The sequence below is a fragment of the Ovis canadensis genome, chromosome 1 (assembly GCF_042477335.2).
Source record: "Ovis canadensis isolate MfBH-ARS-UI-01 breed Bighorn chromosome 1, ARS-UI_OviCan_v2, whole genome shotgun sequence".
In the NCBI taxonomy this organism is placed as follows: domain Eukaryota; kingdom Metazoa; phylum Chordata; class Mammalia; order Artiodactyla; family Bovidae; genus Ovis; species Ovis canadensis.
Window position 1 is genome coordinate 169,151,260 of NC_091245.1, and position 26,207 is coordinate 169,177,466.

Genomic DNA, 26,207 nt, shown 5'->3' on the forward strand with positions numbered 1-26,207 from the left:
TGAACAAAACTGTACTGTATATTTGAAAGTTGCTAAAAGAGTAATGAGATGGTCGGATGGCATCACCAACTCAATGGACATGAGTCTGAGTAAGCTCTGGGAGTTGGTGATGGACAGGGAAGCCTGGTGTGCTGCAGTCCATGGGGGTAGCAAAGAGTTGGACAAGACTGAGTGACTGAACTGAACTGAAGAGAGTAGATCTTAAAAGTATCATCATGGGGAAAAAAAGATTGTAACTATTAATACGTATGGTGATGAATGTTAACTAAATTTACTATGGCAATAATTTTGCAATTTAAATATGTATCAATTATTATGGCTTTCCGTGACAGCGAAGCTGGGGAGATTCCAGCCAGGAAAAGAATGTCAGATCTCATTGTCCTCCTAGGTTTTTTTTTTTTTCCAGCTGTGCTGGGTCCTCATTACTGCATGCAGGCTTTCTCTACTTGCAGAGACTGGGTGCACTCTCTAGGTGCAGTACACGGGCTTTTCATTGTGGTGGGTCCTCTTGCGGAGCTTGGGCTTTAGGTGAGTGGCCTTTAGTAACTGCTGCACGTGAGCTTAGTAATTGTGGTGCATGGGTTTAGCTGCCTTGAGCCATGCGGGATCTCCCTGGACCAGGGATTGAACTGGTGTTCCCTGCATTGCAAGGCGGATTCTTAACCACAAGACCATCAGGGAAGCCCCTTCCTAGATTTTTGACACTATCCTAAAGCCCTTGGATAGAATGGCTTGATCCCAAAGACAAATAAATCAGAAGCTGTGGTATATACATACAATGAAGTATTACTCAGCTATAAAAAGGAACAAAATTTGAGTCGGTCGAACTGAGATGAATGAATCTAGAGCCTGTTATACAGAATGAAATAAGTCAGAAAAATAAGTACGTATATTAACATATGTAAGGAATCGAGAAAAATGGTACTGATGAACCTACCTGCAAGGCAGGAATAGAGATGAAGACATAGAAAACGGACTTCCAGAAACAAAGGGGTGAGGAGAGGGTGGTCGAACTGAGAGAATAGCATTGAAAGATATACATTACCATACGTAAAACAGAAAGCTGGAGGGAAGAAGCTGCATAACACAGAGAGCTCAACCCAGTACTCTATAACAACCAAGAGGGGTAGGATGGGCTTGAGTGTGGAAGGGAGGTTCAAGAGGGAAGGGACATATATACTTATGGCTGATCCATGATGTTGTATGGCAGAAACCAACACAATGTTGTAAAGTAATTATCCTCCAATTAAAAATAAACTAAGAAAGAAGAAATGTAGTTAAATTCACCAGCTGTGAAAGCCATACAGCAAACTTTTCTTCAAGATTTTTTCTTAAAATAAAGTATATGAAAAAAATTTTTTAAATTTTTTAATTAAAATTGAAAAATAGTTTAAAATTAAAAAGTATTATGTTATATGTGTGGATACTTGATCAGTCTCATGTCTGACTTTTTGTGACTCTATGACTGTAAACTGCCAGACTCCTCTGTCCATGGAATTCTCTAGGTAAGAATACTGGGGTGGGTTGCTATTTCCTTCTCAAATTATGTTATATACCTAAAACTAACACAATATTACATAGTAATTATATCTCATATCAAAACTTATATCATATTTGGCTCACCAAATGTACCACATTAATGCAAGATGTTAATGATAAGGAAACTATGTGTGAGGGTAGGGGAGAGTAGTATAAGTACACAAGTACTGTTTGTACTATCCCTTCGTAAACCTAAGACTACTCTAAAAAATAAACTCTGCTAATTAAAAAAAAATAAGTAAACTGATGGTAGCAAGTGCTGGTACCAGAAGGTGCCACACATTACTGGTGGAAATGTAAAATGGTATTCTGGAAATCAGTTTGGCAGTTAGGTATATACTTACCACATGACTCAGGAATCCCACTTCAAGGTATTTATCCTAGAGAGATTAAAACGTCTGCTCACAAAAAACTTGTGTTCTTAATTGCCAAAAACTGGAAACAACCCTTATGGGTGTCCTTCAATGGTTCATTTGGGAATGGATAAACAAAATCACTGCAGATGGTGACTGCAGCCATGAAATTAAAAGACGCTTACTCCTTGGAAGGAAAGTTATGACCAACCTAGATAGCATATTCAAAAGCAGAGACATTACTTTGCCAACAAAGGTCCACCTAGTCAAGGCTATGGTTTTTCCAGTGGTCATGTATGGATGTGAGAGTTGGACTATGAAGAAAGCTGAGCACCGAAGAATTGATGCTTTTGACCTGTGGTGTTGGAGAAGACTCTTGAGAGTCCCTTGGACTGCAAGGAGATCCAGTCAGTCTATTCTAAAGGAGATCAGTCCTGGGTGTTCATTGGAAGGACTGATGCTGAAGCTGAAACTCCAATACTTTGGCCACCTCATGAGAAGAGTTGACTCATTGGAAAAGACTCTGATGCTGGGAGGGATTGGGGGCAGGAGGAGAAGGGGATGACAGAGGATGAGATGGCTGGATGGCATCACCGACTTGATGGACATGAGTTTGAGTGAACTCTGGGAGCTGGTGATGGACAGGGAGGCCTGGCGTGCTCCAATTTATGGGGTGGCAAAGAGTCGGACACGACTGAGCAACTGAACTGAACTGAAACAAACTACTGATACAGTTTGTTATTCGTCAACAACAAGGATGAATCTCACTGGCACTAAACTGAGTGAAAAAAACACTCTCAAAACATTAAAACATTACATGCTCCATGATTACATTCATGTGACACTCTGGAAAATGTAGACGTACAAGGAGAGAAAACTGTTAGCACAGACTATGGATGAGGATAAGAAGAATCTACAAAGAGGATAGCACCAGGGAATTTTTTGGAGTGATGGAACCATATAGTATCTTCACTGTGATGACAGTCCTATGAGTCTATAAAGATCCTGTGACTCACAGAACTTTACATCAAGAAAAAACTGATAAATACAAATACACTTTTATTACATTGGTGGCTGCAAAATGTATACATTTGTCAAAATTCAGAGATCACTTAAAATTGATTAATTTAATTATATATAAATTCACTGTCAAATATATTTGAGAATAAATATAAAGTATATATTTAAAGGGGCAAAATATTTGGACACATCACGAAAAAGAAGATACATAACAGCTAATCAACATATGAAAATATTTTCACTACTATGTATAAAATAGATAACTAATGAGAAACAACTTTAGACCACAGAGAACTCTACTCAGTGTTCCGTGGTGACCTAAATGGGAAGGAAATCCAAAAAACAGGAGATATATGTATAAATATGGGCTTCCCTGCTGACTCAGTGGTAAAGAATCTGCCTCCCAATGCAGGAGACTCGAGTTCAATCCCTGAGTCAGGAAGATTCCTTGGAGAAAGAAATGGCCACTCACTCCAGTATTCTGCCTGGGAAATCCCATGGACAGAGGAGCCTAGTGGGCTACATATTTAGTTCATGGAGTTGCAAAAAAGTAGGACGTGACTTACTGCCTGTTCAAGTCACATAAACAAATAAAATGACTTAGCGACTAAACAACAAATGTACACGTAGAGCTGATTCACTTTTCTGTACGGAAGAAACTAACACACCATTGTAAAGCAAGTACACTCTAATAAAAAAATATGAAAATATTTTAACACCATTGGTATCAGGGCAAAACAAATTAAAAGTCCCAAAGTTCACCAACAGAAGAATTAGATAAACGAATTGCATTATACTCATATAATAGAATATTGCTCAGCAATAAAAAGCAACAAACTACTAATAGGTACAAAACAAAAATGAGCAACAACATTTTACTAAGCAAAAGAAGGCAACACAAAAGAGTATACACTGAAAACAATAGGCAAAACTATCTTACAAATATAGAAATTAAAAAATCGCTTGTCCAGAACAGGGTGGGAATAGAGACAACAGACAAAGAAAAGATACAAGGGTAAGGGCAAAGTGAACTTTCAAGACTCATGACAATGCTCTATTTCACTGAGATATTGGTTGCATATGTTACATTAGTCAAAGCTCATCCAATTATATACCTAAGATCTGTTTTATATATCTGAGTAAAAAACACAAATAAACAAGTTAAAATTCTGCTAAAGATTATGGAAACTGGCATTTATCCCTTTTTCTTTCATTGAAAGCTACGGTGGTGTGTGGGAGAAACCATGAAGCAAGATTTTGGTACCACCTCAAAGTCTACAAACTATGAAGCACATTTAACAAATACTGTTACATCTAAAGCAACAAGGGACCAAGGTAATGCTGACACATCTGCCACTTCAAATCTCAAATATGATGTAGATTTCCCAGAAGTTAAGTATCACTATCCTAAAGAAGACATCCAACTAGTATAGGAAACTAGTCATAGGAAAAGAAAATTTGCTTCTGAGGAGGCTCTGTTTCACTTAGTGGGTCAGAGAGAACAAGAGAAAATAAGTTGTTACTTCTAAGGAAAAGAAGCCTGCTGAAACAAAGAGGAGTTAAGGAAAGAGAAGAAAGCAGACTGTATAACATAGAGACCTAATACCTAAAGAGCTCTCTGGTGATCCATGTCTGCCTCTTGAAGGCCAAAAACTAAAGAAAGATTATATGACCCAAGGGTAGAGGAAGAAACACATTTAGTAAGACACTTCTTAAGAAAACAAATTCAAATCACATCCATTTACTTAGATTGTGTGTATTTAAAATGATATATTTTTACTCCATTCAGTATGCCAAAGCATAAAATAAAATATGCAAATATAGATAAAATTTTCCTAAAATAATGTATTTTTTCCTTCTGTTAGCAACAATTTCACTACACGATAACATTCAGTATGAACTAGTAAATTTGTAGAAATATGGGATCTCTCATTGGTGGCAATACATATTGGTACAAATTTTCTGAGATAATTTTTCAGTACTTATAAAAATTTAATATACAAACTTCCTTATACCTAGTAATCCCACTCAAAAATGGTTCCCTGTTTATGAAAAATAAAGGTTTCTGCAATACTATTTATATTAGTAAAATTCTAGAAACAACCAAACTGTCTAATATCAGTGTACTAAGTGACTAAATTATTGGATATAGTATATTTGGGAAGTATTGTAAAGCTAATAAAAAATAAGCAAAAGAGGTACATCTAAATGTGTTAAAACAGAAAAAAAATATTAAAATATTACTAACTAAAAATGGCAAAACACAGAACAAGATGTATTTCATGATCCCTCTTCAGCAATGATCAAAAAATGTACAGTCATACATGGGCAGCATGCTTTTTCCTTCTTGAAACGAATGAAAAAAAAAAAACTGTCAGTAGTGACTGCATTCAGGAAATAGTCCCATTTATTATATTCCTTTTCTGTACCCTGTATAAAAAACAAATGTACTATTTAATAACTAAAATTTTAAATAACATTAGGGAATTCCTTGGTGGTCCAGTGGCTAGAAAACTGTACTTTTCAATGAGTTCAGTCCCTGGTCAGGGAACCAAGATCCCACAGGCCACGAAGCACAGTCAAAATAAACAAATAAATACATAAATAATGTTAAAGCAACTAATACTAACAGCTAATCTTTCCTCTGAGAACAAGTTTTAATAAATGGTTAATTTTTCTTGTCTATAACATAAAAATACATATATTCAAGGTGACTTAACATCTGTTATCCTAAAATACTACCATTATGAGCTAAACTGTCCCCTTCAAAATTCGCATGTTGACGTCCTCACCTTTAAAATGTATGTACGTGAAGATAGGGCCTTTACACAGGGAGTTTATGTTTAAATGGGGTCAAAAGGGTGGGAACATAATTTACAAGACTAGTGTCCTTATAGGAAGAGGAAGAAACTCCAGGGATGTGTGTGCACAGAACAGAGGCCACATGAGAACATAGCAAGAAGGTGGCCATCTATAAGCCAAGGAAACAGGCCTTAGAGAAAACAACCCTGCCCGCACCTTGATCTTGGACTTCCAGCCTCCAGATCTATGAGAAAATAACTTTCTGTTGTTTAAGCCACCAACCTGCGGTATTTCATTATGTTAGAAATGTAGACCAATAAAACTAGTTGACCAGTATGTATATTCTCAAACAGATAACTGGAAAATCTGAGAAAAAAATTCCAGTTTTAAAACACCGACCATGAGTAGTGCCAGTCAAGAAAAGAAAAAAGAACATATAGAGTGCTATCTTTAGCCTTACTTTGGAGAAGGCAATGGCAACCCACTCCCGCACTCTTGCCTGGACAATCCCATGGACAGAGGAGCCTGGTGGGCTGCAGTCCATGCGGTCATGAAGAGTTGGACACGACTGAGTGACTTCACTTTCACTTTTCACTTTCATGCATTGGAGAAGGAAATGGCAACCCACTCCAGTGTTCTTGCCTGGAGAATCCCAGGGATGGGGGAGCCTGGTGGGCTGCCATCTATGGGGTCGCACAGAGTCGAACACGACTGAAGTGACTTAGCAGCAAGCCTTACTTATGAGAACACTATAGTAATAATTAAAAGTGATAAAATTGGTGCAGATTTATAATCAGGCTATCTTTTAAAATAATTGTGTCACTTTTTACAATATACCCTCTTAAATTTACAGAACAAAAAAAGCAAGGGATTTTAATAAGTTTAGCATTAGCGTTAGTTGCTCAGTCATGTCTGACTCTCTGCAACTCCATGGACTGTGCCTCTAAGCTCTTCTGTGCATGGGATTCTCCAGGCAAGAATACTGGAGTAGGTTGCCATTTCCCTCTCCTTTAATAAGCTTAATATTATCATAAATTTAAAATATAATATATAACAATGAGATTTAAATTTCATGAAGAAAACAACCATGCACAATACACTATTCTTAGATTTAAACTGAAAAAAGACCCTAACCTCAAAGCATGATTTCAACATATGCCAGAAATACATTAATTTAAAACCTGCAATTATGTAATACAAGAAAATTAAAAAAAGAACATGTATGAAAATAAAAATTTAGCTTTATTAAAATGTTTTAAAACCCCATATACTTATAAGAAGAGAGTTTTTATTTACCCCCTGCAAAGAAACATCCCAGTGTTCTGAGCTTCTGAGTTTGGACAGTGGTGACTGAACATGAACATCCTCTGGTTTTGCATTTAATATCTTTGTTATCTGAAACCAAAATGAGAAAATAATTAGTTTAATTGAAATATAAGTAAGAGCTGAATGAGCTAACAGAACCACTACATTACCTGCATTAATATTTTGCTATTACTTTTAAAGAGTTTTAAGTTCTGTGCTTAATTTATCAGTAGTTAAATATGCGGAGAAGGAAATGGCAAACCACTCCAGTGTTCTTGCCTGGAGAATCCCACGGACGGGGGAGCCTGGTGGGCTGCCGTCTATGGGGTCACACAGAGTTGGACATGACTGAAGCGACTTAACAGCAGCAGCGGTAGTTAAATATGATTTTACAAAAAGCCTCTTTCACTCAGTATAAAAGTAGATAAATGAGGTATCACAATAACTACTTAACTACTCTTACTTGCAGTTTCTTCCTCTTCTAATCTCTCAAACACTAACCCCAGAGTTCTCTAATACACAAATCTAATTACGGCTACAATCTTAAACTACAACAATGGTGCCTATTACTTACAGATGTAACTCTTAACAATCTGGGCTCTTTGATGTCACTCATACATCACAAACTTTACACCTTAACCACACTGAGTTTACTCAACCTTCTTGAGGCATACCATCTCTAGACCTCTGTATGTACTGCTCCTTTAACCTAGAATGCTCTTCACTCTATCTCTCCGCTATTAAATACCTCAGATTCTGCAAAAAATTATTCTTATTCACACAATCATCACTCCCATACCAGGGCTTTCCTTTCTCTGGGTATTAGTACTTGGTAGTTTGTATTACACATATCATGCTATATTATAATTATTTATCTACATGTTTGTCTTCTTCACCAGACTATGAAGGGACTGAAAGAGTGTACTCTGACTTAGTCACCTTTATATTCCAAAGTGAATGGCTTACAAGACACTGAATAAACAAATGAATGGATGGATTGTAGCCACAAGCTTGAAATCATCTGTTTAGAACTTAAATAATTTAACTTTCACATTATAAATCATGGTTAAGCATCAAGTTTAGCTTATTATATAACATAAAATAAGCACTGGGCTTCCAATATAATTAGCATCGGGCTTCCCAGGTAGCGCGAGTGGTGAAGAACCCACCTGCCAATGCAGGAGACATAAGAAACATGGGTTCAGTCCCTGGGTCTGGAAGATCCCCTAAAGGAGGGCATGGCAACCCACTCCAGTATTCCTACCCAGAAAATCCCATAGACAGAGGAGCCTGGTGGGCTACAATCCATAGGGTTGCAAAGAGTCAGACATGACTGAAGTGACTCAGCATGCATAATAAGCACTGTATCAACTACAATCAGTAACACCATAAAATGGTTTCAATACGAGTAAAGCAAAAGGGCTTCCCTGGTGGTCCAGTGATTAAGAATCCACCTTGCAATGCAGGGGATACCACTTTGATCCCTGCTCTGGGAAGATCCCACATGCCGTGGGGAAACTAAGCCCATGTGCCAGAACCACTGAGCCTTAGCTCTGGAGCCTGCAAGTCACAACTACTGAAGCCCACACATCCTAGAACCTATGCTCCTCCACAAGAAAAGCCACCACAATGAAAACCCTGCGCACTGCAACTACAGACGAGTCCTCGCTCTAGTGCATCCAGAGAAAGCCTGAATGCAGCAACGAAGACTCAGTGAAGCCAAAAATAAATAGATAAAATTATTTTAAAAAATCTACAAATGGCAAATGCTGAAGAGGGTGTGAAGAGAAAGGAACCCTCCTACACTGCTGGTGGGAATGCAAATTGATATACCTACTAGGAAGAACAGTATGGAGGTTCCTTAAAAAACTAAAACTAGAGCTACTGTATGATTCAGCAATGCCACTCCTGGACATATAATAGAAGAAAACCATACTTTGAAAACATACATGCATCCCAATGTTCACTGCAACACTATTTACAAAAGTTAGTAGGTGGAAGCAACTTAAACGTCCACCAACAGAGGAATCGATAAAGAAGATGTGGTCATATATACAATGGAATATTACTCAGCCATAAAAAAGAATGAAATAGCATTTGCAACAACATGGCAAGAATACACAGAAGAACTATACAAAAAAGATCTTCATGACCCAGATAATCACGATGGTGTGATCACTCACCTAGAGTCAGACATCCTGGAATGTGAAGTCAAGTGGGCCTTAGAAAGCATCACTATGAACAAAGCTAGTGGAGGTGATGGAATTCCAGTTAAGCTATTTCAAATCCTAAAAGATGATGCTGTGAAAGTGCTGCACTTAACACGCCAGCAAATTTGGAAAACTCAGCAGCGGCCACAGGACTGGAAAAGGTCAGTTTTCATTCCAAACCCAAAGAAAGGCAATGCCAAAGAATGCTCAAACTACCGCACAACTGCACTCATTTCATACGCTAGTAAAGTAATGCTCAAAATTCTCCAAGCCAGGCTTCAGCAATACGTGAACCGTGAACTTCCAGATGTTCAAGCTTGTTTTAGGAAAGGTAGAGGAACCAGAGATCAAATTGCCGACATCTGCTGGATCATGGAAAAAGCAAGAGAGTTCCAGAAAAACATCTATTTCTGATTTACTGACTATGCCAAAGCTTTTGACTGTGGATCACAATAAACTGTGGAAAATTCTGAAAGAGATGGGAATACCAGACCACCTACCCTGCCTCTTGAGAAACCTATATGCAGGTCAGGAAGCAACAGTTAGAACTGGACATGGAACAACAGACTGGTTCCAAAGAGGAAAAGGAGTACGTCAAGGCTGTATATTGACACCCTGCTTATTTAACTTCTATACAGAATACATCATGAGAAATTCTGGGCTGGAAGAAGCACAAGCTGGAATCAAGACTGCTGGGAGAAATATCAATAACCTCAGATATGCAGATGACACCACCCTTATGGCAGAAAGTGAAGAGGAACCAAAAAGCCTCTTGATGAAAGTGAAAGAGAAGAGTGAAAAAGTTGGCTTAAAGCTCAACATTCAGTGGCATTCTAACATGTATACTATCATGTAAGAATCGAATCACCAGTCTATGTCTGACGCAGGATACAGCATGCTTGGGGCTGGTGCATGGGGATGACCCAGAGAGATGTTATGGGGCGGGAGGTGGGAGGGGGGTTCATGTTTGGGAATGCATGTAAGAATTAAAGATTTTAAAATTAAAAAAATAACAAAAAATAAATTTAAAAAAAAAAGCTCAACATTCAGAAAACTAAGATCATGGCATCTGGTCACATTACTTCATGGCAAATAGATGGAGAAACAGTGGAAACAGTGTCAGACTTTATTTTGGGGGGCTCCAAAATCACTGCAGATGGTGACTGCAGCCATGAAATTAAAAGATGCTTACTCCTTGGAAGCAAAGTTATGACCAACCTAGATAGCATATTCAAAAGCAGAGACATTACTTTGCCAACAAAGGTCCATCTAGTCAAGGCTATGGTTTTTCCAGTGGTCATGTATGGATGTGAGAGTTGGACTATAAAGAAAGCTGAGCGCCGAAGAATTGATGCTTTTGAACTCTGGTGCTGGAGAAGACTCTTGAGAATCCCTTGGACTGCAAGGAGATCCAACCAGTCCATCCTAAAGGAGACCAGTCCTGGGTGTTCATTGGAAGGACTGATGTTGAGGCTGAAACTCCTCATGCGAAGAGTTGACTCATTGGAAAAGACTCTGATGCTTGGAGGGATTGGGGGCAGGAGGAGAAGGGGATGAGAGAGGATGAGATGGCTGGATAGCATCACCAACTCAATGCACATGAACTTTTGGGTGAACTCCGGGAGTTGGTGATGGACAGAGAGGCCTGGCGTGCTGGACAGGTGATGGACAAGCGTGCTACGATTCATGGGGTCACAAAGAGTTGGACACGAATGAGCGACTGAACTGAACTGGATGGACCTAGAGATGGTTATACTGAGTAAAGTAAGTCAGACAGAGAAAGACAGATATCATATGACATTGCTTATTTGTGGAATCTAAAAAATGGTACAAATGAACCTATTTACAAAACAGGAATAGAGTCAAAGACACAGAAAACAACCTTACAGTTACCAGAGGAGAAAAGGGGTAGGCAGGAAAGATAAACTGTGAGATTGAGACTGACATATACACACTGTTGTTGTTTGGTTGCTAAGTTGTGTCTGATGCTTTGCGACCCCATGGACTGTAACCCACCAGGCTCCTCTGCCCATGGGATTTCCCAGCAAGAATACTGGAGTGTGTTGCCATTTCTTTCTCCACATATTAGTGGAGGATCGACTATATAGCACAGGAAACTCTACTCAATACTCTGCAATGACCTATATGGGAAAAGAATGTTGAAGAGTGGATATATGAACATATAATTGATTCACTTTGCTGTACACCTAAAACTAACACAACACTGTAAATCAACTATACTCCAATAAAGATTTTTAATTAAATAAATAAATAAAACTGGGTATAGTAGCAAGGTAATGGGCTTCCCAGGTAGCACAGCGGTAAAGAATCTGCCTGCAAATGCAAGAGACGTGGGCTCAATCCCTGGGTCAAGAAGATACCTTGGAGTAGCAAACTGCAAACTGCTCCAGCATCCTTGCCCAGAAAATTCCATGGACAGAGGAGCCTGATGGGCTACAATCTATGGGACTGCAAAGAGTCGGACACACATACACACACAGAAGCAATGTAAAATCTCCTTTTTAACTCCTTTATTTATCTCACTTAAGCTAAATCCAGATTTTTTCCTTTTATTTTTTGCTGCCTGGCATGGCTTGCAGGATCTTAGTTTCCAACCAGAAATTGAACCCAGACCCACAGCAGTGAAATGACAAAGTCCCAACCACTGGACCACCAGGGAATTCACTAAATCCAGAAAATTAAATGAATAAACCACACCCCACAAATCTGAAGTAAGCAAAGATAGAATAAGAGTACCCAAAGCTACACTCTCTTATGTGGTCTTGCAAGGTACTCTTGATTTCACAGCCCTCTTTTGTATCTTCTTCTCACTCTTTTTTTCCAAAAACTGGGCCCAATTAAAGTTATTTGCGTATAATTAGAATGCTTCAGAGAAAAGTCACTAATAAATTATTATAATGCAAATCAAGGAACTATGGCATTAAATCACAAAATTCTATAGGAAAAAAGATTATCTTTCTAAAAACAGATTAAATCTTTTTCAACACCTTCTAGGTAGGTAGAAACCTCATTTTGCCTGTTTTGCTATTCCTGGCTTATATGAAAGAAATAAATGAAAAAATATGTTTAAAAAGATATATACCAAATAGTAACTTTCAGCACATAACTTGAATACAACCCTTCAACATCTACAGTATCATAAATGAATGCACCTGAGGTACTCTAATATATTTGATCATCAAATAAATGAGTATGTTTTATATAAATTTAAAATAATATTTGAAAAGTATACTAGTAAATTTTATAATGATTTAAACAAGGCTGGTCCCAGAAAGGATTTCCTATTTTCTAGTTAACCCTTGATTAATTAGGATATACCACTGGTGGGTCAGATGGTAAAGAAGACCTAAGTTCAATCCCTGAGTCAGGAAGATCCCCTGGAGAAGTAAATGGCTACCCACTCCAGTTATTGTTGCTTGGAGAATTCCCTGGACTGAGAAGCCTGGAGGCCATGAGGTCGCAAAGAGTTGGACATGACTGAATGACTAACACATCCCCCAAAAAACACTGATTAGTTATAGATTTACAGTATTTTCTTTAAAATTTTATTGAAAAGACAAATACCAAAATACTTTAAATATTATTAACTCTAAAGATAATCCAAAAGTTAAGAGCAAAACTAATACATACCTTATGTAACTCTGAAGACGAAGGCTTTTTCCTTTTCCCTTCTGTGACAATTTCTACAAAGACATGATAAAAATTAGCATTTAAGAAACAACAGAACAGAATTAATCCTTTCATAGCTGTCTTCTGTCTTAAAGTAACTTTTCTTGTTAGATTTACAATTTATAATCATACACTTCACAGAACCTGAAGGACTTACATAAAGGTTAAAAATAAACAGAAGAGTAACAGATTCTCATAAAATTTCTTGATTAAACAATATATGTACAATGACAACTGAAATACGATAGGTAACTGACTGTAAGAACTAAGTAAGAAATTCCCTGGCAAAAATCCTAGTATCCGAGAGGTCTTTGATGTATTTTGGTTGAACTGTAAGACTAGATAAATTCTTACAATGGGGAACAAGGGGGCTATGGGAGAGGAGAGCAGAGGGTAAGGGCTACATATCTAAGCATCTATGCAAAAGAAAACAGCTTAGATCTTTCCTCACCATTTTTCAGACTTCCTAACGGATGTTCTTTGTTTCTTTTTTTTTTTTTCTAACTGAAGGATAATTGATTGACAGAATTTTGTTGGTTTCTGCCAAACATCAACATGAATGATTCTTTTATTCAGTCAGCAAATACGTATTGAATGTTTATCATGTGCCTGGCACTGTGCCAGCCAGTAGGTATTGGGTAGTGAGCAAATTTAACACAGTTTAAGTCTTCCTGGAACTTACAATTCACGGGAATTTCTCACAAATTTCATAATAAAAATCAATCATAGAGATCCACACATATGTGGTCACTTATTTAAGACAAATACACCCCCTGCAATTCAGTGAGGAAGGGATGATCTTTTCCATGAGTAATGCTGAATCAATTTTATAACAAAATGATGTAAACAAATAAATAATAAACATATTATAGACAAAAATTATTTATAAATGGATCAAAGATTTAAATGTCAAAGACAAATAAAGCTTCTAGAATAAAAACGAAGGGAATATAGTCATGATCTTGGGGTTGGTAAGGATTTTTCCAACAAGATTCAAGTAGTACTAATCATAAAGGAAAAGATTAATAAACTCAACTTCATTAAAATTAAAAACTTTTGTTCACCAAATCTCATCACTGAATGAGAAAGCACACTGCAAAATGGAAGAAGATGATTTATGACACAGTTATCTATGTACAGCATGATGACTATAGCTAATACTGTGTAATACATGTATCTGTCAAAGGATTCATAACCAGAATACATAAAGAACTTCTACAAAGCAAAGGCAAGACAACCCAGTGTTCACAATGGGCAAAACCCTCGAATAGGTACTTCATAAAAACATGTATACTATCATGTAAGAAATGACTCGCCAGTCTATGTCCCATGCAGGATACAGTATGCTTGGGGCTGGTGCATGGGGATGACCCAGAGGGATGTTATGGGGAGGGAGGTGGGAGGGGGATTCATGTTTGGGAACTCATGTACACCCATGGTGGATTCATGTCAATGTATGGCAAAACCAATACAGTATTGTAAAGTAAAATAAAGTAAAAATAAAAATAAAAATAAATAAAATTAAAAAAAAAATTTTTTTAAAGTTCAAATGGCCAATAAACATATGAAGTATCTACTCATTATTCAGTTCAGTTCAGTAACTCAGTCGTGTCCGACTCTTTGCAACCCATGAATTGCAGCATGCCAGGCCTCCCTATCCATCACCAACTCCCAGAGTTCACTCAGACTCACGTCCATCGAGTCAGTGATGCCATCCAGCCATCTCATCCTCCATCATCCCCTTCTCCTCCTGCCCCCAATCCCTCCCAGCATCAGAGTCTTTTCCAATGAGCCAACTCTTAGCATGAGGTGGCCAAAGTACTGGAGTTTCAGCTTCAGCATCATTCCCTCCAAAGAAATCCATAAAGTACCTCAATTTCATTATTACTAGGGAAAAGTGAAAGTGAAAGTGAAGTCACTCAGTCGTGTCCGACTCTTTGCAACCCCGTGGACTGTAGCCCACCAAGCTCCTCCGTCCATGGGATTCTCCAGGCAAGAATACTGGAGTGGGTTGCCATTTCCTTCTCCAGGGGATCTTCCCAACCCAGGGATCGAACCCAGGTCTCCCACATTGCAGGCAGACGCTTTAACCTCAGAGCCACCAAGCTAAAATATCAATAGAACATCATTTACCCTTGTAAAATTAAAAAGACAAACAATATCAAGGTTTTTTTTTAACAATATCAAGTATTGGTAATTGGTCATATTCTATATGACTAGAAGTCTCACATACTGCTTGTGTGAGGGTAAATGAATACATCTTCTTTGTCAGTCAGTATCTTCTAAAGTTAGACACCTGCTTACTTAATGTCCAACAATAACATTAATAGATATTTAACCAAAAGAAATGAGTGACTATGCCTCTAAAAGGCATAAAAATGCTATCCTATAAAACAGGCATGTATAAAAATGCTATCTTTGTTCTTAATGACGAAACCTAAAAACAATCCAAATATCCATCACAGGAGCAAGAATAGACCTTTGTATACAATAGAAAACTACATGAACAAAATTTTTTATACAATAGAAAATTACATAGTAATAACAAGAATGAATAACTGCTATGCACAATATGAATACATCTCACAGACATTTATGTGGAATTCAAGAATGGGTAAAACAAATCTACAATGATATTAGTTAGGATGGTGCAAGTACCCAAACAGGGAGACAGCTAACTCACTGGGACAGGATACAAGTTAGTCTTCTGAGATGCTCAAAATGTTCCAATCTTGAACTATGTGATAGTTATACAGGTTTATGTATACAAGTATAAAAAGTCATCAAACATCAAAGACATGGTACTGTGTCACATGTAATTGTTTGCTCACTAAGTTGTGTCTGACTCTTTGCGACCCTGCAGACTGCAGCAAGCCAGGCTCCTGTCACCTTGAATATCTCCCAGAGTTTGCTCAAATTTATGTCCATTGTATCAGTGATGCTATCTAACCATCTAATCTTCTGCTACCCCCTTCTCCTTTTGCCTTCAATCGTTCCCAGCATTAGGGTCTTTTCCTATAAGTGGGTTCTTCACATTAGGTGGACAAAGTATTGGAGCTTCAGCTTTGGCAACAGTCCTTCCAAGGACTTTTCAGGGTTAATTTTCTTAAGGATTAACTGGTTTTATCTCCTTGCTATCCAAGGGACTCTGAAGAGTCTTCTCCAGCACCACAATTCAAAAGCATCAATTCTTCAGGACTCAGTCTTTTTGAATGGTCCAACTCTCACAACCATACATGACTACTGGAAAAACCATCAGTCAGTCAGTTTAGTCGTGTCTGACTCTTTGTGACCCATGAATCGCAGCACGCCAGGCCTCCCTGTCCATCACCAACTCCCAGAGTTCACTCAGACTCACGTCCATCGAGTCAGTGATGCCATCCAGCCATCTCATCCTCTGTCGTCCCCTTCTTCTCCTGCCCCCAATCCCTCCCAGCAGCAGAGTCTTTTCCAATGAGTCAACTCTTCGCATGAGGTGGCCAAAGTACTGGAGTTTCAAAGAAATCCCAGGGCTGATCTCCTTCAGAATGGACTGGTTGGATCTCCTTGCAGTCCAAGGGACTCTCAAGAGTCTTCTCCAACACTACAGTTCAAAAGCATCAATTCTTCGGTGCTCAGCTTTCTTCACAGTCCAACTCTCACACCCATACATAGATTTGACTAATTGGAACTTTATCAGCAAAGTGATGTCTCTGCTTCTTAATACACTGTCTAGGTCTGTCAAAGCTTTCCTTCCATGGGGCCAGTGTCTTAATTTCATGACTGCAGTCACCGACCTCAGTGATTCTGGAACCCAAGAAAAGAAAATCTGTCACTGCTTCTACTTTTCCCCTTTCTATCTACCATGAAGTGATGGGAGCGGATGCCATGATCTTCATTGTTTAATGTTGAGTTTTAAGTTAGCTTTTTCACTCTCTTCTTTCACTTTCACCAAGAGGCTCTTTACTTCCTCTTCACTTTCTGCCATTAGAGTGGTACCATCTGCATATCTGACATTGTTGACATTTCTCCTGGCAATCTTGATTCCAGCTTGTGATTCATCCAGCCCAGCATTTCACATGATGTACTCTCCATATATGTTAAATAAACAAAGTATCAATATACAGCCTTGTCGTACTCCTTTCACAATTTTGAACCAATCCATTGTTTCATGTCCAGTTCTAACTGTTGTTTTTTTTGACCCACTTACAGGTTTCTCAGGAGGCAGGTAAGGTTGTGGGGTATTCCCATTTCTTTAACAATTTCCACAGTTTGTTGTGATCCACACAGTCAAAGGCTTTAATGTAGTCAATGAAGCAGAAACAGATGTTTTTTCTGGACTTCCCTTGCTTTCTCCATGATACAATGAATTTGATCTCTGTTTCCTCTGACTCTTCAAAACCTAGCTGGCATATCTGGAAGTTCTCAGTTCACATACTGCTGAAGCCTAGCTTGAACAATTGAGGATAACCTTGCCAGCATGTGAAATGAGAGCAACTGTACCACAGTTCGAACATTTTTGGCATCACCCTTCCTTGGGATTGGAATGAACACTGACCTTTTCCAGTCTTGTGGTCACTGCTGAGTTTTCCAAATTTGCCGATATATATTGAGTACAGTACTTTAACAGCATCATCTTTTAGGATTTTAAATAGATTAGCTGGAATTCCATCATATCCACTCACTTTGTTCATAGTAACACTTCCTAAGACCCACCTGACCTCACATTCCAGGATGTCTGGCTCTCAGTGAGTGACCATACCCTCATGGTTATCTGGGTCATTAAGACATTTTCTGTACAGTTCTTCTGTATATTCTTGCCACCTCTTCTTAAGATCTTCTGCTTCTGTTAGGTCTCACCATTTCTGTTCTTTATCATGCCCTTCCTTGCAAGAAATGTTGCCTTGGTATCTTCAACTTTCTTGAAGAGATCTCCAATAGTCCCCATTTTACTGTTTTCCTCTATATCTCTGCATTGGTCATTTAAAAAGGCCTTCTTATCTCTCCTTGCTATTCTCTGGAACTCTGAATTCAGTTGGGTGTATCTTTCCCTTTCTCCCTTGCTTTTCACTTATCTTCTTTTTTCAGCTATTTGTAAAGCCTCCTACAACAACCACCTTTACATTTAAAGGTCATTTAAAAAGGCCTTCTTATCTCTCCTTGCTATTCTCTGGAACTCTGAATTCAGTTGGGTGTATCTTTCCCTTTCTCCCTTGCTTTTCACTTATCTTCTTTTCTCAGCTATTTGTAAAGCCTCCTACAACAACCACCTCCTACATTTCTTTTTCTTTAGGATGGTTTTGGTCACTGCCTATTGTACAATGTTATGAACCTCTGTTCACAGTTCTTCAAGCACTCTCTCTACCAGATCTAATCCCTTGAATCTATTCATCACCTTCAAGGATTTGATTTAGGTCATATTTGAATGGCCTATTGTTTTTTCCTCTTTCTTCTTTTAAGCCTGAATTTTGCAATAAGGAGCTCATGATCTGAGCCACGATCAGCTCCAGGTCTTGTTTTTATTGACTGTATAGATCCTCTCATTTTTCACTGCAAAGAACATCATCAATCTGATTCCAGTACTGACCATCTGGTGATGTCCATGTGTAGAATCATCTCTTAGGCTGCTGGAAAAGGGTGTTTGCTATGATCATGTTTTCTGATAAAACTGTTAGCCTTTACCCTGCTTCATTCTGTACTGCAAGGCCAAACTTGCTTGTTATTCTGGGTATCTCTTGACTTCCTACTTTTGCATTCCAGTCCCCTGTGATGAAAAGGATATCCTTTTTTTTTTTTTTTTTTTTTTTGGTGTTAGTTCTACAAGGACTTGTAGGTCTTCCTAGAACCGTTAAACTTCAACTTCTTTGGCATCAGCAGTTAGGGGACAGACCTCTGTCGTTTTTCAGGTTGCACCAAAGTACTGCATTTTGAACTCTTCTGTTGACTATGAAGGCTACTCCATTCCTTCCAAGGAATTCTTGCCTACAGTGCTAAATACAATGGTTGTCTAAATTCACCCATTACCATCCATTTTAATTCGCTGATTTCTAAGATGTTGATATTCTCTCTTGCCATAACCTGCTACCATGTCCAGTTTACCTTGATTCATGGACCATTTAATACTCCAGGTTCCTATGCAATATTGTTCTGTACAACATAGGACTTAACTTTCACCACCAGACACATCCACAACTGAGCGTCATTTCCACTTTGGTCCAGCTGCTTCATTCTTTCAGGAGCTATTCATAATTCCCCTCTGCTCTTTCCCAGTAGCAATATGCTACTGACACCTTCTGACCTTGGGGGCTTATCTTCCAGAGACATATCTTTTTGCCTTTTCATACTGTCCACGGGGTTCTCCAAGCAAGACTACTACTGTGGGCTTTGATTTCTTACTCCAGTGAACCACCTTCTGTCAGAACTCTTCAGTACGACCTGTCCGTCCTGGGTGGCCCTGCACCCATGGCTCACAGCTTCCTTGAGTTTGCTGTGACCATGAAGAGACTATATGTAATACCTCAACTTAATAATTAAAAAACTTTAAAAGTAACAGTTGTAACAAATGGGCTATAGCTTATCCAGAAATCTATATACCTGAAACAATTTATCTCATTTCATAAAAATAGTGTGAGTTTCATCAAATGCATTTCCTAGAGTAATCACTGATATAAAAATCATTTTAACTTCTATACTTAAGCTTTTGATAATTTTAAACAATTGTCAATAAAGTAGCACTTCTTAAACTGCCAAAAACAAGTAACATTTAAGTAAATGTTAAGAACTTCTTTAAAAAAATAGAAAGAAAGCCTTTCCTATATAAATTCAATTTCTAGTCAATTTTCAACTTAATATATAGGGCTTCCCTGGTGGCTCAGTGGTAAAGAATCTGCCTGCCACTGCAGGAGACACGGGTTTAATCCCTGATTCAGGAAGATGTCGCAGGGCAAATTAAGCCCATGCGCCAAAAATACTGAGATGAGACTATAGACCTAAGGAGCCACAACTACTGAGGCCAGGTGCTACAACTACTGAACCCCGAGCACCAGAGCCTGTGCTCCACAAGAAGAGAAGCCAGTGCTGAGAAGTTCATGCTCTGCAGCAAGAGTAGCCCCTATTTGCCACAACTAGAGAAAAGCCTGTGCAGCAATGAAGACCCAACACACCCAAAAATAAATAAATAAACATTTTTTAACAAATAAATATACTTTTAAAGTAATACAAGTTGCTTAAATCGAAGTTTATACATTTTTGCATATTTCTTTTAATTAACACTATTGTGATTTCCCAAAATTTTAGAGGTTTTTATAACTGAGTTGTTCCAACCTATAAAAGATTGGTTGGAATATTTTAATAAACATATGATATACCTCTACTTGTGACTGTCTATAACACAGTGCTCAAGAATAAAATTATTAAAGCCAGAAAACCTAAATTTATATTTTGGCTTACTAGTTGTGACTTCCCTGAGACTCAATTGCATCCACGCATGCTTAGTAGTATCCAACTCTTTGGAACCCCATAGACTGTAGCCCACCAGGTTCCTCGGCCCATGGAGTTTTGCAGGCAAGAATACTGGAACAGGTTGTCATTTCCTAATCCAAAGACTCAGTTTCTCATCTCTAAAAAGGGGAGTATATCCAGCTTTTCAATTGCTAAGATTAAAGTGAGATAGGCTAATCTCCCCAAAAAAATAAAAGCAAAAATAAATAAATGGGACCTAATCAAACTTAAAAGCTTTTGCACAGCAAAGGAAACCATCAACAAAATGAAAAGACACCTATGGAATAGGAGAAAATATTTGCAAACAACATGACTGATAAGAGCTTAATTTCCAAAATATACAAACAGCTCATATAACTCAATATTTTAAAAAAAAAAACAAAAACAAAAACAAAAAACAATCAAACTATGGGCAGACAATCTAAGTAGACATTTCTCCAAAGAAGACATACAGATGGCCAAAATCACTTAACACTGCTAATTAATAGAGAAATGCAAATCAAAACCACAATGACATATCGCCTCACACCAGTAAGAATAAATTATCATCAAAAAGGCTACAAATAATAAATGCTCGAGAGAGTGTAGAGAAAAGGGAACCCTCCTACACTGTTGGTGGGAACTTAAATTGGTACAGCCACTATGAATTACAGCATGGGGGTTCCTTACAAAACTAAAAATAGAGCTACCATGATTCAGTTAACCCACTCCTGGGCATATATCCAGAAAAGATGGAAATCCAAAAAGATACAAGCAACCCCAGTGTTCACAGCAGCACTATTTATAAGAGTCAAAACATGGAAGCAAACTACATGTCTGTCAACAAGTAAATGGATAAAGATAAAATGGATAAATGGATAAATATTCCACACACACAATGGAATATTACCATAAAAATGAAATACTACCATTTGCAGCAACATAAAAGGACCTAGAGACTGTCATACTAAGTCAAACAAGTCAGAAAAAGATAAATATGACATGATATCACTTGAATGTGGAATCTAAAAGGTAATACAAAAGAATCTATATACAAAACAGAAATGAGACTTATAGACATGGAAAACAAAGTTATGGTTATTAAAAGGGAAAGGAAGGGCAGGAGAGAATAAATTATGAATATGGGATTAGCAGGGCAAAGGCTAATAGAGTTTGGCCAAGAGAACGCACTGGTCATAGCAAACACTCTCTTCCAACAACACAAGAGAAGACTCTACACATGGACATTACCAGATGGTCAACAACAAAATTAGACTGATTATATTCCTTGCAGACAAAGATGGAGAAGTTCTATATAGTTAGCAAAAACAAGCCCAGGTGCTGACTGTGGCTCAGACCGTGAACTCCTTTCTCCAAATTGAGACTGAAATTGAAGAAAGTAGGGAAAACCACTAGGCCATTCAGGTATGACCTAAATCAAATCCCTTACGATTATACAGTGGAAGTGAGAAATAGATTTAAGGGACTAGATCTGATAGACAGAGTGCCTGATGAACTATGGACAGAGGTTCATGACATTGTACAGGAGACAGGGATCAAGAACATCCCCAAGGAAAAAAAATGCAAAAAAGCAAAACGGCTGTCTGGGGAGGCCTTACAAATAGCTGTGAAAAGAAGAGAAGTGAAAGGCAAAGGAGAGAAGGAAAGATATACCCATTTGAATGCAGCGTTCGAAAGAATAGCAAGGAGAAATAAGAAAGCCTTCCTCAGTGATCAGTGCAAAGAATTAGAGGAAAATAATAGAATGGGAAAGACTAGAGATCTCTTCAAGAAAATCTGAGATACCAAGGGAACATTTCATGCAAAGATGGGCACAATAAAGTACAGAAACGGTATGGACATAACAGAAGCAGAAGATATTAAGAAGAGGTATCAAGAATACACTGAAGAACTATACAAAACAGATCTTCATGACCCAAATAATCATCATGGTGTGATCACTCACCTAGAGCCAGACATCCTGGAATGTGAAGTCAAGGAGCCTTAGGAAGCATCACTACAAACAAAGCTAGTGGAGGTGATGGAATTCCAGTTGAGCTAGTTCAAATCCTAAGAGATGATGCTGTGAAAGTGCTGCAAATCTGTCAACATGTCAGCAAATTTGGAAAATTCAACAGTGGCCATAGGACTGGAAAAGGTCAGTTTTCATTCCAATCCCAAAGAAAGGCAATGCCAAAGAATGCTCAAACTACTACACAATTGCACTCATCTCACATACTAGCAAAGTAATGCTCAAAATTCTCCAAGCCAGGCTTCAACTGTACATGAATCATGAACTTCCAGATGTTCAAGCAGGATTTAGAAAAGGCAGAGGAACCAGAGATCAAATTGCCAACACCCATTGGATCATCGAAAAAGCAAGAACAGTTCCAGAAAAACATTTATTTCTGCTTTATTACTATGTCAAAGCCTTTGACTGTGTGAATTACAACAAACTGGAAAATTCTGAAAGAGATGGGAATACCAGCCCACCTGACCTGCCTCTTGAAAAATCTTTACGCAGGTCAGGAAGCAACTGTTAGAGCTGGATATAGAACAGTAGACTGGTCCCAAATACAGAAAGGAATACATCAAGGCTGTATATTGTCACCCTGCTTACTTAACTTATATGCGGAGTACATCATGAGAAACGCTGGGCTGGAAGAAGCACAAGCTGGAATCAAGATTGCCGGGAGAAATATCAATAACCTCAGATACACAGAGGACACCACCCTTATGGCAAAAAGCAAAGAACTAAACAGCCTCTAGATGAAAGTGAGAGGAGAGTGAAAAAGTAGGCTTAAAGCTCAACATTCAGAAAACTAAGATCATGGCATCCAGTCCCATTACTTCATGGCAAATAGATGGGGAAACAGTGGAAAAAGTGAGAGACTATTTTTTTCAGCTCCCAAATCACTGCAGATGGTGACTGCAGCCATGAAATTCAAAGACGCTTGCTTCTTAGAAGAAAAGTTATGACCAACCTACACAGCATATTAAAAAAGAGAGACATTACTTTGCCAACAAAGGTCCATCTAGTCAAAGCTATGGTTTTTCCAGTAGTCATGTATGGATATGAGAGTTGAGCTATAAAGAAAGCTGAGTGCTGAAGAATCAATGCTTTTGAACTGTGATGTTGGAGAAGACTCTTTGGGAGTCCTCTGGAATTCAAGGAGATCCAACCAGTCCATCCTAAAGGAAATCAGTCCTGAATATTCATTGGAAGGACTGATGCTGAAGCTGATGGGAAGAACCGATACACTGGAAAAGACCCTGATGCTGAGAAAGATTGAAGGGGGGAGAAGGGGACAACAGAGGATGAGATGGTTGGATGGCATCACCGACTCAGTGGGTTTGAGTAAACTCCTGGAGTTGGTGATGGACTGGGAGGCCTGGCGTGCTGCAGTCCGTGAGGTCGCAGTCGGATATGACTGAGCAACTGAACTGAACTGATGGGATTAACAGACACAAACTACTATACATAAAATAATTAAGCAATAAGGATTTACTGTATAACCAAAGGAGAAATATTCACAAGCATTTAGTATATGACACAGGAAATAACATTCAATATCTTATAACATAATGGAAAATAATCTAAAACATATATATATACACACACATACACACTATATATATAGCTGAATCACTGTGCTGGACACCTGAAACTTACACAATATTGTAAACCAACTATACTTCAAAATAAAGTGAGATTGTCTATATTAAAATATTTAGATTATATCTGGCAAATAGTATAAAATATGTATAAGAAATAACATTATTTTATACTAAAATATCCCTCTTTAAGAAACATTAATGCATTTGTATTAGCATATAGAAAAATGCTAGTTATCCCATTCTAAATATATATATTCTTTACATATACAAGTTAAATAATTAGAAAGCGTGACTTTTTCCTAAGTAGTTTGTGGAGCCATTCATTCACTTATTTATTCCCTAAATGTTTATTTTAAATAACAATAATTTCCATTGCCAGGCACTATGCTAAATACTTTACTCACATTATTTTATTTTTCAGTAATGGAATTATCACCATTTTATAGATGAAGATGTTAGGTTTGAATAAGCTAAATAACTTGCCCAAGGTCGCCATGTTAATCTATCCCTGGTCTGAGTCCAGAGTTGGTATTGTTAACCAGCACACTCTAGGTATGCTGGATGCTATGGGGATAAAAAATAAGACAGTCCCTGTCAGAGGGTTAACAGGATAACAGCAGAGATTAAACAATTCAGCAGCTAGAATAGATGATGGAATCTGGTAAGCTTACATAAAAAGTACAGAGAACTTTGAAGTTCAAAATTAGGAATATTTTTTCTAATTTTGAATTATTTTTTGAAATATTTTTAAGTTTGAGTTAATTAGGAGATAGTTCTTAAAAGGCACAGTTGAACTGGATTTTGAAGTAAGTTTTGGATAATGAGTTTTAGATAGGCAGAAATAGGTGGGAGCACAGTGTGATGCTAAGTGCAGCCAAACAGTAAATTACCAACATAGGGACAGCAGGTCCCCTACACATGAACCTTCAAGTCATGAACTTTCAAAGATGCAATATGCACTTGCATGTCCAAACTCGTAAGTTACTGCACGTCTGGTGCATACTGTCACACGCCTGCATCCTCTACAAGTGGCTGTGTTCTTGTGTACTTTACAGTATATAGAACAGCATCTTTAATTCAAGTCCAGGATGTCCAGAAGCAAGAGGGTAGATAGAACTGAACCCAGCAAGGAACCAGATCCTGTGCCATCAACATCAGGTGAGTGAAACTGCAGCTTGCCCTCCATCTCCTATTGCTGACGATCCTTCAGCTCCACCATCTCCCACCCTCTTCCTCCTCCAGTCCGTAACTCTTATTGCCTGCTCACTCGATGCCACCCCCTGTACACCAGCTGTTGTACTGTACTACTGTATTTTTTAAGGTACTGTAAGGTTAAAAATGTTTTTAGTGTGTTTGTTTGTATATTATTTGTAGGCAAAGTATTGTAAACCGATTACAGTACAGACAATTCTGTTAGTTTGGTACCTAGGCTAACTTTATTAGACTTATAAACACACTCACAGAATGGAACTTGTTCATATGTTACATATCAATAAGCAGCAGCTCACATTAGCCTGTCTTCTAAATCACTGAAAACTCATATTAGAGGTAGCCATCTGACAGGCAAGTTTGAGACAGCACCATTATAGCAACGTTCCAGTCGGCATCTTTACAGCTACTCAATTCTACCTACAAACCACTCCTTGTGTTACTACATTCCTCTAATATACTTTCCAATCCTTTCCCTTCTATCACCAGGCCTGGGAATCACATTTCAACACCCTATATTTCAATCCCTATAGCTTATTACAGTGCTATTCTCTCATCTCAGACAATGCCTCATTACTCTTTCCACTACATTTTTTTTAACTTGACCCTTGAGTACATTACTTTTTAATATTCTTTTCGCTTTGTTTCTGTTTTTTTTTAATTGAGGTATAGTCATCATCTATACTGCTCTCTATCTCTTCCCTAGCCGACCAAACTCCTTTCCCAAGTCAATACATTTTCCTTATATCCTTCTCACTGAACATTTCCTCCACCTTAGTCTAACTGAATCCTTTTTATTACTGATACTTTTATTACATAGTTATACAATTAAATTATACAGATTTTTATTGACTACACTATTTTTAAAGACACTCTCAAAAAATAAATAAATAAATAAAGACACTTTCAAGATTCCTCTCCCATTTATAAAAACAGGGGAAGAGATTAACAACCTCCTCCCCCACCACCACTTTCAACTAATATTCAACCCTCATTGCAACAA

The 26,207-nt window shown here is 38.0% G+C and overlaps 1 protein-coding gene across 17 annotated transcripts in view; it reads right to left on the bottom strand.

Annotated features, from left to right (window-relative positions):
* SENP7 (SUMO specific peptidase 7) overlaps nucleotides 1–26,207 on the bottom strand; it is a 163,362-nt gene that overhangs the window by 106,492 nt on the left and 30,663 nt on the right. For all 17 annotated transcript variants that reach the window (XM_069552042.1, XM_069551968.1, XM_069551958.1 and 14 more), the window contains 2 exons: nucleotides 12,881–12,933; nucleotides 7,011–7,109 (listed from right to left, as the gene is read on the bottom strand). In XM_069552042.1, coding sequence (XP_069408143.1) covers nucleotides 7,011–7,109; nucleotides 12,881–12,933 — 152 coding nt within the window. The remainder of the gene's footprint in view (nucleotides 1–7,010; nucleotides 7,110–12,880; nucleotides 12,934–26,207) is intronic.